We start from the raw sequence: 16,606 nt of genomic DNA on the forward strand, positions 1-16,606 counted from the left end.
ATATTTTAATTTATGCAGATTTTGTATTTATTATGAAGTCAGTACTATATTCATAATTATATTGTACCTAATATATAGTAGTGATTTCAAAAGTTAAAAAAAAAAATTGGGCCACCATCAGCTAGAATCGAAACCAAAAAAAAATGTAGCTCTCCAGCCTAATTCGTTACCATAAGTCCATGTGTGTAAAAAAAAAAAAAAAAAAAAAAAAGTTAGACATAAATGTATATTTGTGCATGCATAGAAATACCACAATTAGTCAACTTATACCTACCAAGTTCTAATCTTTTTTTTTCAATTTTGACCCCTTAACAACTATTTTTACTGGCTAAAAACCAAACTGAACTTGTTCCACAGATCCAAATCTAATTTCACAGGTTCAAATCCAAATATATTAAGTTTCCAGTCTGTAGATCAAAAATTGACAGGAGTTTGGTGAAGACCATGTCTCATACGGAAACGATGACTTATATATAAGTTCATTGCACAAGATCAACTTTTGAACTAATGAACTTATAAGTTTTAGATTACAGCTGTTAGACATAAGGGCGAGAAAGGGTTTTAATGCAAGATTACTTAAGAGGAATTGATTATTCCAGGAAAATTGCTCAACAAGTCTTTGTCCATGTTAAACTTGAAGATGATTATGTTGTAATTACTTGGGAAATAGACTCGTGATACTTTGTTCCGCAGATGAAATTTTCAATGGAAAGAAACTTTGTTCATGGAAGTTGCATTTGGTTTTTGGTAAGGAGAAAGACAAAGGATATATCTTTGCCATTGTTGCAACTAGTTCTTGCTGTGAATATTTTATAGGAAGCACCAGAGATTGGGGCTCAACCGGGCACCTGCTATGGACATAATGATACAGCAGAAAGAAACTAGTAAGATCTCTGTAAGGATGAGAAGAAATCACCCCATTAGATTTCAGTTTTCTACAGTTAGAGGATAGTATCAGGGCTGAAGTGTCTTATGGAACAGTGAAATGAAGCAACAATTTTTCTAGCAACCTAAGCAGCAGATTCTAGGTATGGAATGAAAATTTATCCAGGAAGTTTATCAAAGAAGAGGGCTATCTCAAGGAGAGAACAATTCTTTTCACTGGAGTAAAGTGAGGATCCAAGCGTTGGTGGTGAAAAAATGAGCTTTGTTTTACAAATAATTATCAGGAGACTCTTGGGAATTTTCAAAATAATATAGTCTTACTTCTATGATTAGGCACTATAAGAGAAAGTTGTATGGAGAGCACATTCTATCCTTATTGCTCCACAGGTAATTCATAAAGGCATACAACTAGAAGCAATGATATGAGTAGCAAATTGCAAAAACAAAAAGCTGAAGTTGAAATGGATTTCCCAACCTCTTCACAGAATTAAAACTTTATTTTTGAAAATAAAATAGACTATCAGAAATTGTATTTTTTTTTAAATTGAGTATTCGTAGTAATATGGTCACTTTTAATGTTCTTTCTATTATCTTTGTAACAAAGCTTAAGTGCTATTTTTTTTATTTTTTTTTTATTATATTTGATATTTTTTCTTTTTCTCCTCCAGCTTCTCTCGATCCTTGCTTTCATCTGTGCATCAGTTTATCCCAGTTATGCGGCCGGCGGCCTTGGATGGGTGCAGTTTGTCACGATTGTGACCTTCATCTGCTTCACAATTTTCTTTGTTCTTCGTTTCATGAATATCTACAATAGGATACCAGCCCCCATGCTAACCATTGTAAGTAACCGTTTTGCTCGTCTTCTAATGTTAGATAATGCATTCAGATGTTAGGTAAGTGGGTAGTAGCTTAAGGTTATGTCACATTTTTGATGAATTTTTAAGTTAAACGACATTGACTCTGGTAAACACTTAAATGGGTGCCCATTTGGGAATACCAAGTGTTGTAAGATTAGAAAGCTATATTAAATCAGGGAAGTGCAAGGTATACAACATAACATGACACACTGGTTCTTGTCAGATCAGCTAAGTTAAGCAACATTGAGCCTGGTCAATGCCAGATGGGTGACTATTTGGAATATGAAGCACGTAGGTGGACGTCGACACCTCCCTGCAAGAACTGCAAAAACCTAATGTCATTGTCTTTCCTGACTGGGATAAACATGCAATTGGGGATTGCTTATGAATTAACACTTGACACTTTCTCCTTTGTGGAAGTCTGTTCAATCTGCCCAGGATTAATACTCTTGATAAAATGCGCAATGCCCTTAGAGACCATATTAACATGTCATATCTTGCTACAAAATCTGGAAAATTTGGTGTAAATTGTGTGACATGGAGAAGAGCAGGTTCAAACGCTTTTAAATGGAATACTTTTGTGCTATCAGAAATGAAAATACAGAGATCTCAACCAGTATTGAGAGAAGCTGCTCACATTTGTGATGTCATGGATCAAGAATTGGCATACTCAATGACCTAGGAACTCATTTTTAAGGAAGAAACCAATTCCAGATGTGGATGGTCTTTTTCAGCTAATTACAGAATCTTTACAAATAACTAACATTGTGATGTGTGGTGATCACTGTGTAAAAAAAAACAAAAAAAAAAACAAAAACAAAACTACAGTACTGGCAAGTATGTGGACGGATTGGTAGACTTCTGCAGTTTACCAGACTTGCACTAATGGAAGAATGAGCTGATAAAGCTGATTTAAATTCTCCAAACAAACTAAAAAAAAAAAAATCATAAATGGGTAGTATTTTAACTTTTTTATTTAGATAAAAATTATTGCATTATTATTAAATGCATCAATATTTGAATTTCAAACACATGTCGATTGCAAGTTTTCTCTCTTGTGTTAATATGAAATTGATTTTTGTCCTCACTTCGTTTGTGCTTAAAAATAAGTTTACTGAGTACATAGGTAATTGATTTTGAAATTGTTTGTAAGTGAGGCTGAATCTCTTTCAAGGTGTGTGTATTTTTTGTATTTCTGTTTTCTTTTTTTTTAAATTCTTTTTTTTACCTTTTGTTCCCTTTTATGTTCTCCATTCATCCATTCCGTCTTTGTCATTTTTTCTTTCACTGCTCTCTCCTTTCTCCTTAGGCTCTTGCTCTCTCTCTCTTTCTCTCTCTTTCTCTCTTTCTCTCTTTCTCTCTCTTTCTCTCTCTCTCTTTCTCTTTCTCTCTCTTTCTCTTTCTCTCTCTCTCTCTTTCTCTTTCTCTCTCTCTTTCTCTCTTTCTCTCTCTCTCTCTTTCTCTCTCTCTCTCTTTCTCTCTCTCTCTCTTTCTCTCTCTCTCTCTTTCTCTCTCTCTCTCTCTCTCTCTCTCTCTCTCTCTCTCTCTCTCTCTCTCTCTCTCTCTCTTCTGTTTGTCTTTCTTTTTCTCTACCCCCTTCTTCCTTTTTTCTCTTTTTGAATGTGTTTATATTTTCCCTTAGAATTTGGTTGGTGACTGGCTAGCCATGACATAATCAAGTGAATCATCTGATGGACATTATTTACCCCCCCCCCCCTGCCTCTTTCTAGATGAATCCACCTGATTGGCAGGGGAAGGGAAAAGACATTAATTTCTCAGCGCATCTCTCTGTTTATTTTACTATTCTGCAAATGTTCACTAGTGCACTGTCTCTTATCAGATGATTCGTAAAACTCCACGCATTCTGCAATCTGTCCCTCAGGAAACAATCAAGCCAGGCAAGGTTAATACAAAATTCAAAATGCAGTAAAAATTAAGTTGCAATATTTTATTAGTCATACCCTTTTAATTATAAGAGGACATGACTACAAAAATTGGAAAGGGTGATAAGAACTGACCAATCAAAATAAAAATTGGGTGTGGAAGACTAACAAATTACTGTATGATTTAAAACAAAGTGAAAGAAACTGGAATCGGATATTTTATGATTATTTAATTGAACAACAATTCAGACAATGCTCAGTGGACGCCTGCTTGTACATTCGAAATTTAAGCAATAAATGACTAAAAGTTTTCTGGGATGACATTTTAAACAATTAAAACTGTCTGATCTTGGTCAGATATCATAGTTTGTGAGCATTCAATTTACTTATAAAAAAGAAATTAAGATGAATCAATCGAGGTACAGTGACAAAATCCTATTAAAGTTTGGAATGCAAGATGCCAAGAAACGTGCTACACCGGAATCTGAAATTATTGACAATAAATTATATCGAGAGATCATAAGGAGTCTTATATATTTTATAGTGACCATAGGCCCCGATAAATTACAAAGTAACAAAACTATCACAAAAATTAAGACGAACAATTAAGGATTTAAGCAGGACTAAACAAGTCTTTCATTATCTGAAAGAGACTTAGAAACAATCTTGCAGATTGTGTTACTTTATACTTGTGAAGCTGAAGTTGTTGCGCCTAAGATTGTTTCTGCCTAAATGTTGCGCCTTGATTGTTTCTGCCTAAGAAGTGATATATCTGAGGGCCATTCTAAAGACGGTTTTGAATCCAGAATTAACTAAAGACCCCAAAGTAATTATCATAACCAAGCAAACAGTCTTGACACAAAACCCAGTAATTCAACAAAGATCGAAACATATAGATATTAAATATCACTTCATATGAAATAAAGTAAAGAAGGAATCCATTATTGTAGAATCAGAACAAAATATAGTTGATATATTTTTAAAACTGGCTACAAAAGTCAAACTGAAACGTTTTGTTTCTAAACTTGTTGGAGTTTGATGTGAAATAACTGTATTTTCAAAAGCCCAGATAAGTCAAATCCACATTAATTGGCAACAAAAAAAACAAAACAAAAACATGAATAATTGGTTCTAGGTAAATTGCATTCATTTTGTGTTTTTAATACCTGTTTTTCATTAACATACTAAATACATAACAAATGTTAATTTTTTTTTTCCTTTTTTACAAATACATATTATATGCACATCCACCCTTTCTCGAGCCTCTCCCCACCCCGTGCCTCTTTCTCGAGCCTCTCCCCACCCCGTGCCTCTTTCTCGAGCCTCTCCCCACCCCGTGCCTCTTTCTCGAGCCTCTCCCCACCCCGTGCCTCTTTCTCGAGCCTCTCCCCACCCCGTGCCTCTTTCTCGAGCCTCTCCCCACCCCGTGCCTCTTTCTCGAGCCTCTCCCCACCCCGTGCCTCTTTCTCGAGCCTCTCCCCACCCCGTGCCTCTTTCTCGAGCCTCTCCCCACCCCGTGCCTCTTTCTCGAGCCTCTCCCCACCCCGTGCCTCTTTCTCGAGCCTCTCCCCACCCCGTGCCTCTTTCTCGAGCCTCTCCCCACCCCGTGCCTCTTTCTCGAGCCTCTCCCCACCCCGTGCCTCTTTCTCGAGCCTCTCCCCACCCCGTGCCTCTTTCTCGAGCCTCTCCCCACCCCGTGCCTCTTTCTCGAGCCTCTCCCCACCCCGTGCCTCTTTCTCGAGCCTCTCCCCACCCCGTGCCTCTTTCTCGAGCCTCTCCCCACCCCGTGCCTCTTTCTCGAGCCTCTCCCCACCCCGTGCCTCTTTCTCGAGCCTCTCCCCACCCCGTGCCTCTTTCTCGAGCCTCTCCCCACCCCGTGCCTCTTTCTCGAGCCTCTCCCCACGCCGTGCCTCTTTCTCGAGCCTCTCCCCACGCCGTGCCTCTTTCTCGAGCCTCTCCCCACGCCGTGCCTCTTTCTCGAGCCTCTCCCCACGCCGTGCCTCTTTCTCGAGCCTCTCCCCACGCCGTGCCTCTTTCTCGAGCCTCTCCCAACGCCGTGCCTCTTTCTCGAGCCTCTCCCCACGCCGTGCCTCTTTCTCGAGCCTCTCCCCACGCCGTGCCTCTTTCTCGAGCCTCTCCCCACGCCGTGCCTCTTTCTCGAGCCTCTCCCCACGCCGTGCCTCTTTCTCGAGCCTCTCCCCACGCCGTGCCTCTTTCTCGAGCCTCTCCCCACGCCGTGCCTCTTTCTCGAGCCTCTCCCCACGCCGTGCCTCTTTCTCGAGCCTCTCCCCATCCCGTTCCTCTTTCTCGAGCCTCTCACTCCTCTGCATCTTTTTCTCGAGCCCCCCCCCCGCGTCTCTTTCTTCTCACTCTAGAAATCTAAAAGACATGGACAATAAAGAGGGAATGAGATGAAAAAAGAATAAACTTTCTCTTTTAGCCTTTTCCTTTCCTTGTATCTCATGTTTTTATTTTTGGTAAAAATATTCAACAGAAAAAAATATTCACTCTTTTTAGAGAAAGTCTTTCAGTCATAAAAACTATACAGTTCACTTGATTGTATTCTTAAGGTATATTCTTTTTTTTCCATTCATTTTTCCATATATTTTTTATTTATTTATTTATTTTTTTCTACCGTAATCATAATAATCAGAGATTGCTACAGATGTGGGATTAGCCTTCTGGATAAAACACGCTTTCTTGGTTTGCAGGTTTTTTTCAGCCATCCAACTTAACTCGCCACTTGAAATTCAACAACCATAATGCATCTAGATTCTTATCTGTTGCTCAATGGAATTTTGGGAATGTACGTCTCTTTTGTTTTTTAGTACGAAAATAAAAACACATAATCCTGCGTCTGCTGATTGCGGGGCTTCTGTTTAATGATTTAATCAACTATACTCCTAACGAGAAAGAATTGCTAATTGACTCCTTTCATATAAATACGAGCGAGGAAACGCTGCAGTGCCCAGGAATAGTGACTTAAAACTTAAAACTACTCACTAATGTTTCATATAGTTATGGGACGAAAATGGGTTTGTACTAGTGTTGAGACTATTAATCGGAATTGGAAAAAAATTGGAACTTTTTGGGGTATCGGAATCAGTATCGGAAAAATAATAGCCTAATTTCCAATTCCAAACTGATTCTTTTAATTTTTTTAATTTATTTTTTTGACAATAAAAAAAATGCAACAAGCACATTGTTTTTTTTATTAGAAGTTCTTCAGTTACAATATAAAACTGAACAGGGCCACAGAATGGGTTATAAATCCCATTTTCAGATTTAACATTGATTCAGTTTAATTTATTTTATTTATTGGTCATTTATCAAGAGATGACTTGCCTATTCCCTTAGTAAACTTTTTGCATCTATTTGCCAAATGTCTATATACCCCCATCCGAGAGAGTACAATTGATTATTAAAGTTTTTAAATGCTCTGGATAGTAGTTTTTAAATTTCGTTGGTGCCAGCTGTACATTGGCAGTGTCTGTCATCGGCTTCTTTTGAAATAATTTTTTATGTCGCTTCTCTTTGGACGCAGGTGAAAAATATAGATGAAAATCTCCAATGAGTTTATCAAAATCTTGGATAAAATGCATAGAGAAAACATTCTGAAGATTTTCTTAATTAAAAAAAAAAATTATTTCTACATTTAAACTTTCCCAAAAAGAAGAATGGAATTGGGACATTTATTACTGTAATTAACAGAAAAAGAAAAGAAATTATAAACAAATATGCAACAAATAAATGTTACCAAAGGCAACATACCTGAATAAATTTATTTAATTTTATCACATAATCATTTAAAAATGTAGAATCCCATTTTGGGGAGGTAATTTTGCTAGATGGATTAATATATTTGCTGCTGCTGTTGTTGTTGTTGTTATTATTATTATTATTATTATTATCATTAGTAGTAGTATCTGTAATTTTTTTTTGATTTTTTTTTTACAATAAACACAAATCAATCTAATAATCGACCAAATGCATATAATTGTGAGAAAAAATATGCACATTTTGTTAAAGAGGGAAGGTACAGAATAGTTAACAGAAACCCCTCCTAATATTAAGAATGCTTTTCTAAATAGTACGTTATTATGTAGAAATGCGTTCTTGACATGGGACGGGCTTTGTTAACTATTCTCTCCCTACATTGTTTTCTTATTTTGCATACCAATTGTTGGGTAATTATTTTTGAGATGCCAGCATGCCAGATTTCAATCTATCATTTTGGTTCACCAAAAAGTATGCAGTGTGCCAAATTTTATTACGTCATAAAAACAAATTTCTACAGAAAAAAATTATTTTTACAGTTTTATCTAGTAAATAAACATAAAAATACATATGAAAAAACATGTTTATTATTTTTAAAAATGCAATGACGGAACTCCAGTCTATGGTTTGCTTCTAAAACAAAACTTTTTTTTATTAATCTGTGTGGCGTACCAGGAAAATATTTATTCTAATCAATAAAATTAATTTTTACAAGAATCTTTATACATTTCTATAGCCAATAAGCATAAATTTTATATGAAAAACCATGTTTATTATTTGAAAAAATCCGACTGATGCAATGAGTCTGAAGTTGACGTTTTCGATTCTAAAACTAACTTTTTGATAAATCTATGTGCTGGTACGGGGTTGCCAATTATTAGGAGAGGCAAGTGACCAGACTATACCTTCTTCCTATCATAAAAATAAAGAAATTCGACAAAATAAAAAAAATAGAAATCAACTCCGGTACAATCTTTGTATATTAAAATATTTTTTATTTAACAAAAGTAGCTTTATGTGATATATTAGTAATGGGACGATTCCAATATATTTCCATGATTCTAATACAATTACCGATTCTGATTCTTTATAAATCTCTAATTATTTGACTATAAGATTGTTATTTTCCCTGATTTTCGTAAAAACACATGTTAAATATGCAGATATTTTCCTAAATGTAAAAATACATTTGTGGAGAATGATCTATCGATTTTAGTTTTATTTGTATTTTAAAATCAATAAATATTTATTATTTTATCATTATTACCAGCAATGGAAGATTTTGCTTTAAATAAAAAAAAAAAAAAAAAAAAGACAAAAGAATCGTTTTGCCATCAGAATATAGGCATCAATTTTTCCAAGACTGATTCTGATACCCCCAAATCTTCCGATTTTTCGGATTACTGATTCTGATTAATCATCCCAACACACACACACGCACACACACACACACACACACACACACACACACACACACACACACACACACACACACACACACACACACACACACACACACACAGAATATTGATTACATTTTTTCCATTACTTTTGATCTTCTGTGGTCATGAAATAAAATTCAATTAAAAGCATTTTGAATATTGTAAGCAGGATAGTTCATAGAGTAAATGTGGTATTGTGGTGATTTCTGAAGTGAAAATGATGAACAGATTATGAAAGAATTGAAAAGAAATGAGTCGAAATGAATCAAGTTGAAAAGAGGATAGACAAGATGACTCCAAAAATAATGGCTGGAAATACTTCACGACTGTGGCAATTGTTATTCCAAGCATATTTGAAGAAAATCCGCAAAAAAAAATCCCATTTCCGAATGTAGCATTGACTCTCCAAGCCTAATTTAATTTGTTATTAGTTTTTATGGTTAGCAAAATAAATATTCTAGAATTCACTTGCCTATTTAATATCACAGATTTTAAAAAGCTTTCTGCACCTATTTGATAAACGGCCATATGGTGCCTATTAGAGACTTCACACTTTCATATCAAAAGATTTAAAATGCTTGGGCATTTTTTCTGGCACTACTTTGACCTTGGTCTTGTCTGATCACTACATTCTGTGAAATATTTTGTTTCCTTATATTTTGTTTGGTTTTGGCACAAGTGAAAAATATAGATGAAAATCTTACAAGTTTATCAAAATCATGGATAGAATATATAAAGAGCAAAAATTTAGAAGTATTTTAACTTAAAAAAAAAAAATCATTTATATTTAAAATACTCCTAAACATGCGATTCTACTTTTTTAGGCGATTTAGACACTGAAAGGTTATTTTAGAATTTAGAATAGGGGTTCAGTTGTGCATATAAATATAATGTGAAATGATCCCATTTCCAATACATTCTACCTTTTTTTAAGTAGTTAAGTAATTTTTACCACTAATTCTAAGTCCGATCAGCAAAATCATAAAATCACATGTAATTACTTTATTTTTCTTATTACCACCCAGACTTAGGGTTAGTAGTAAGAAAGGAGCATGGCTTTTATGACTTTTGACAATCACATATTTTATACTAAAGTTTGATTTGGAACATTAACATTTCCAAGATTTTAAACAAATAAAGTTGGTTACATGTCCTTAAAACATTTTCTGATCAACTAAGGGCTATCATTTTGTGTTAAAGTTATGTACAAAACTTATTGTTTGGTATTTTATTGTATTTTTCCCACTAAAATGTTAAAGCTGTTTACATGTAATCGCCTACAAACAGAGAATCGTATTTTTCTTTTTTAGGTGTATTACAATGTAAGTTGGATTTTTAAAAATAATAAACGTGGTTTTTCATACATAATTGGCTAGATAAATGGATAAAGATTCTAGTAAAAAATAAACTTTATTTTTATCTTTTAGAAAAAGAAAAATTTTTTCCCAGTATGCCACACAGATTTATCGAAAAAGTTTTGTTTTAGAAGCAAAACCTCGACTTCAACCTTGTTGTTGAATTTAAAAAATGATAAACATGGTTTTTCATATGTAATTTTGTTTATTCGCTAGATAAAAATGTACAAATGTTTTTTCTGTAGAAATTTGTTTTTATGACGGAATGGAATTTGACCTACATTTTGGCAAACCAAAATGGCGGATTGAAATCTGGCATCCTAAAAACGAATTACAGATTATTTTACTTTAAATGTATATTTGAAACTGATCTTCGACTCTAAATACTAAAATGATTGATTTTCTTCCCGTCAAGTTTTTTAAGGGTTTCACACATAATCACCTATAAAAGTTTTTTAAATAGTAACATTTAGAAATTTGTCCATAACAATGGTAGGGGTGTTGTTATATATTTTGTTCTTACATCGTTTTCTCCTTTTGCCTATCAATCGTTAACTATTTTCAACTGTTTATGAAAACTTTCAAGTAGCATGTTGTACCCTAACAACAAACTGTTACACTCTGGTTTTATTTTAAAATCAAAATAAATCTTTTGTTGTCTTACAAATTACAAGGAAAATATTTGAGAAAAAAATATATGTGGAAATTACCCAAAACTTTGAAAATTTAAAAAAAATTAATAAATTAAATATTAAATTATTCATTAATTTTAAAAGAATCGGAATTGGGAATCTTATCGGAATCAGAAATTTAGAACGGAATTGGTAATTGTATCAGAATCGGGGAAAAATTTTGGAATTGTTCCATCACTAGTTTATACCATTTCCTAATATAAACAAGAGTAAACATAATAGATCTCATTGAAATTGGCTCTGATGAGTCCACAGCAGGATGCATTAGTCCAATTACACCTACATGACAATGATGGGTCCATGGCAAAGTGCTTAGCTGAGGCAGTTGGTACTAATCTGTATTTCTTTTGTGGCAGAGGGCTGATGCTGCAGTCTTGATAAACTAATGAAAATGCTGTTTCAAACCTGATTGTAACAAATGGACTAAAACTTTATTTCAAATTTAAATCACAAGAAAAAAACATCATTTTTTTAATGTTCAAAATAAAATAAGACATCTCTGCTTTTTATGAATGTACAACACAAACCTCGATATTGTAGCATTATTGTAATGCACCCTAATACAAAATTAATATCATTGGATTGCAGGGAAAATTTTACTCAAGAAAGTTTGATGTTGGTCTAGGTCTTTGTATTCAGCTGTATCCTTCATAAGGGATAATTTGGACCCAAGTGATCACTCATGATATCAGAAGGAAAATATGAATGAATTCATTGAACTCTTATTGGAATTAATTTGAATTTTTGATTTATATAACAAACTTTCTCTTTTATATGTATAGAATTTTTTTTAATTGTTTTGTATAGAATTTTTAAAATTGTTTGAAATAGTTTTGCAAAAAATATTTCAAAAGTTTTGTAACCATCAAAATTTTAAATAAAAAAAATTGTTTATTCTTTTTTATCTACTAGGAATTCTCATATTTCCTCGGTGCCTGCTTCTGTTTGTTTATTGCTGGTATTGTAGCTGCTGTCTGGGGACACGTTCCTGCTATTGGTGCTGCCGCCGTAAGTATTTCTTATTATACCTTAAACATAGTGTAGCTTTTGGTTCAAATTTTCTTTTCCTATTAACAAACTCTCTAACTCTCACAGCTTTTTGGTTGGGTTGATCTTAATGTTCTTTCTAATTCGTTAGTACATTTTTTTTTTATTTTAATTATAAAATAAAAAAAAAACTCAGAAAATGAATCAAACAACTATAAGAGGGACATAAGATGCTATGTTACTCTTATAGAAAAAAATGGCATAAATACATTTAAAACAAACAATCATGCAATCTACTCTTCTTCAACAAATGCAAAAAACATGGCTGATATGCTACAATTTTTGTTGTTGTTAGTCGAACTGTTAACTTTACTACTACATCAAGTTGACCAGTTTCAACATATTAAGCTATGTACTAACATTTTTCAATGTTTTCTTATTTTGACATATATTTTTTTGTAAACCCACAAACAAGAGATATTGCTCATCTCTCTACTGTATCAATATGTTCATGGTAAGTGCTCGACTGAGCTCCAATCCCTGCCCCTTGTAAAACATTCACAGCAAAAATTCATCTAACTTCAACCACAGCAAAGAACTTTTGTTTTTCTTTTCTCTCTGTACCAAGACCAAACAGAACTTCAATGAACAAATTTTCTTTCATAGAGCTTCCCATCTGTGGAACAATGCTGCTTCCCAGCCGACTACAACTTGGTTTCTCTAATGTAAGCAAATACTTGTTGAACAATCCTTTTGGATGGTCAGTTCCTCTTCAGTAATCTTCGATCCATTCCAACCATAATTTTCAATTACTTTTTGCTAAACGGTGACTTTATTAAAAAAAAAAAGTTGTGTGCAAGAAATATAAGACAATGAATTCTAATAAAAACTGATGTGGAGAAAGTATATTTAGATGATGAAGCTATTAAGATTGTTCAGAAGTTTTTATTAGCATTGGAGTACAGTGAAAAGCAGGTGCTAATGATTTGAAGAGTGGGGAGTGGATGAAGTAAGTTCAAGGAACCATTGTGTTAGGAGTTCATATTTGATATTAATGGTTTAAAAGTGTTGATTAACAATTCATCATTGTAGTCAAATGTGGTCTTATGTACTTTAAAAGTGACTCGAGGTTGTATAATGGGTGACCTGGCACGAAATGTATTTCGGTGCCATGAGGACCACATGTGGTCTGATTGATTCCTTGATCAATCATTCTCTGCCCAGGTTGTGTTTAAAAGATACGCAAAGCTTTGATATTGTCACAGTTTAATTTTGAAGTTGAATTAAAAATGATCAGTTTTTAACTTAAAAATATGAAGAACTCCCTGTGAACAAATTAAATATATATATTCAAACATTGAAATAAAGATTAAGTTTATTTTGTTGGTGGGGAAAAGATGTTGCAGATTTTGGCTGATGTTAAATCTTAAGAAACTTTGAAAGTTACTTTGTGCTTTTGTCCTTTTTCTGATAGCTTATGATTGATTGAGCAATGAAAGCCTTTGTTTCACCTAAAAATTTATTTGATATCATGAACTTTTCAGCTTTCATTATTTATAAACAAGTGTTCTTGTGTTATCAATTTACACAAAATATGACCTTTTTTGAATTACATTTTTTTTTTTAATATTTTGATGATATTCCACTAAAAGTTTTTTTTTTTTTTTTTTTCATCAAAAGCGTAAACTGTTTTTTTTTTTCTTTTTCCAGTTTTTTACATTTGCAACTCTCGCTGTTGCAGCTGTGGAGACTTTTTTCTTGTATCGTGATTACAAGGAGGCAAAGTATTCTGCCAGCGCTCCTAATATCGGCACTGTAGAGTCTACCACAACTACAACATATGAGACCCATCCTCAGTACTAAGCAAATGCCGCCTTCCATGACACTGGCCATACTACTGCTTTGAAGGCCATTCATCCCGGAATCCGGGTCAGCCAATCAGTGAAATGGTTCAAAATTCGGCAAAGAAAGGAAAAATAAATTAAAAACCACAGAACAAAACAACAAATATAAAAGAAAGCAAATACACTGGACGAACGATGGTGGAAGAGTTATTGCAGTCTAGAAATTGGCAGTCCTAATATGCATCTCTCTTGATGCATCTTCATCGATGTATGCTTATGTGTGAACCTGGGTGTGTGTGTGTCTCTTTGTATGTCTGTGTAGAACAAGATTATATTGTGGAATTGGTAACAATGACAAAGTTTTTGATCTTATTAAAAACAAAACAACAAAAAAAAAAATAAAATTTAAAAAATATGCTGTTAGTTAATTTACTATTTCTGTGTTAATTTCTAGAAGTTGAGGTCCATCCTGCGATGCTGTCAAAAAAAGTACCAAAAACATTGTCCGCATGTGTTACCAAATTAATAAAAAAAAAAAGTTTCCAATATTTTTCTCTACAAATATTAGTATGAAAACGTTTCAAAGATATATTTGTAAAAAGATTTGAAGAAAAGAAAATCAAATTGAAAAAAAAAAAAAAAAACAATGCTCGCATTTTATCCCTCTCCCCCCAATACAATTCTGTTGATTGCTACTAACATAATTTAAAAATTATTTACATTATTTGTCATCAAACTCTTGTTCTCATCAACGATAATATTTATATTTCTATGTTTTGACTTGTGTGCTCTTTGACCTTCAGGTGTATACATCATTTTTTCCTATGTTTAAATATGACCATCGCTAATTATTTGTCTATATTGAAGTTTCTAGCATACAAAAATCCCATCAATTGCAGTCATATTTAATTAGGGGATAGAAATCACTGGCAAATGAATATTACACCTGAAGAAAGTCGAAATATAGGATAAATATTAATGTTGAAAGAAAACTTAGATAATTTTTCATGCCCCTAAAATTTGGACAATTTAAAAAAAAATTTCTTTTTGTTGAAAATTTCATATTATTAGCAAGATGTAAAATTTGCATTGCCAACTCTATTAACTCTTTCTAACTAACCCTTTTTGTTTGATGGTGCCTTACAATAGCTCTACCATGGAAAAAAAAAAGCGTCTCATTTTATTTTTTTAAACAGAATGATTTTTGAAATGAATACACTAATAATCTCAAACTCTTTGAATCTTTGCAATTTCATAACTAGCAAGTGGTTTTTATTTTGTTTTAGACTTTCACTCATTAGATGTTAACATTGAGTTTTGTCGCCATGTTGTTTTCTCTATATTAAACTATGTATGCAAATGAAACTCTAACTATATTAAATAGTGCATGAAACATTAGAAATAATGCACCCAAAACATCAAAATGATTGTTTTTGTATTAACAGTTTAAACATGGTGGACACAAAATCCTATTGTGTAATAAGTAAAATAAAATTTGCCTGCTTGTTATAAATGCAGAGAAATTCTACAGTTTGTGATAACTGGACAATTAAAAAAAAAAAAAAAAAAAAAAAAAAAAGCAAACAAACCAATAAGATGCTTTCTTTTCATGACAAGCTAATTGTAAAGAAGCCCCCTGTTTTTGTTTTGAACATTTTTTGTTATTAAAAGGAATTATTATTTATTTGTTTATTCAGCCATTTTTCTTTGAAGGGTGAGTGGCAAGTTTGCAGCCTTACATTTCTTAGTTGTTTTGTAAGATAAAAAACGACTTTGAACAACGATTTTGCAACCTCAAATATACTCAAATGAAATTTTGCATTGAAACGAGATCATAATGAAGTTTCATGGTCATATTATTAATAAAAATGAATAATAACTAGTAACATTGTTTTTTATACTAAAATATAGGTTCTAAAGAGTTATGTAAATTGTAACTTTATGAAAGAAATGTTAAAATGATCAAATGATCTGCTATTAAATCTTACATATGAAATATAAAACTGTTTCTCGGTTGTTTGTAATTAATAGCTGACTTCGTACAACATTAATATTTATGTTCTATGCTTTAAAACCGTGTGTTTTCAATCAATTTCTTTTTTAATCCCCTTAATAATTTCATTTTGCTTAGTGACATTTTAGGAAGAGCTTTCCTCCAATAGTTGAAACTCATCCCCATGAGGAACTGTTTTATTTTTTGTTGATTCTCTCCACAGTAAAATATCAAAATGCAATGGTATAAAAAATTTATTTTATTTGATTTTAATATATTTTTTAAACAATGGCATGTAATGTGATCATCTTTTGCAAAAAAAAAAAAAAATTGATTCACATTGCAGTAAAATTTAATAACAAATAAAGAAATTGGAAATGCATTTCTAGTAGCAGTAGTTTTAAACACTATTACAACTACTGCTTAAACTATTATTTTGTGTGTTTGTAACAAATTATTACATTATTTTGTTTAATAGTAGCGTATACAAATTTAAATTATAATCATCTCTCGACGACTGTTTCATGTTTCTACAAAATTTATAGGTCTCTAGTTACTGGTAACTAGCTGACCGAAACATCTCATAACTGTGTAGCAACATATTACTGCTTATGTAAAAACAAATAAAGAGTGTATATATATATATATATATATATATATATATATATATATATATATATATAATATATATATATATATAAAATACACATCTAGTGCGCTTGAAACCAACTCACAATGTAATATTAGGAAAATAAACATTTTACTTGTTTGAATTTTCAAACAAGTAGAATATTTATTTTCCTAATATTACATTGTGATTTGGTTTCAAGCGCACTAGATGCGTATTTTATTTTATTCAAATTAAAACAATATTTCTATATTGAACTCTCA

At 32.7% G+C, this 16,606-nt stretch overlaps 1 protein-coding gene across 3 annotated transcripts in view; it reads left to right on the plus strand.

Moving 5' to 3' along the window:
* The window catches only part of LOC145296141 (uncharacterized), a 165,790-nt gene extending 150,384 nt beyond the window's left edge, over positions 1-15,406 (plus strand). For all 3 annotated transcript variants that reach the window (XM_080142318.1, XM_080142328.1, XM_080142338.1), the window contains 3 exons: positions 1,554-1,724; positions 11,804-11,899; positions 13,589-15,406. In XM_080142318.1, coding sequence (XP_079998444.1) covers positions 1,554-1,724; positions 11,804-11,899; positions 13,589-13,741 — 420 coding nt within the window. In that variant the 3' untranslated portion in view covers positions 13,742-15,406. The remainder of the gene's footprint in view (positions 1-1,553; positions 1,725-11,803; positions 11,900-13,588) is intronic.
* The last annotated feature ends 1,200 nt before the right edge of the window (positions 15,407-16,606 follow it).

This window comes from Euprymna scolopes, chromosome 2 (genome assembly GCF_053919585.1).
Source record: "Euprymna scolopes isolate OS-2025 chromosome 2, ASM5391958v1, whole genome shotgun sequence".
NCBI classification, from domain to species: Eukaryota; Metazoa; Mollusca; class Cephalopoda; order Sepiida; family Sepiolidae; genus Euprymna; species Euprymna scolopes.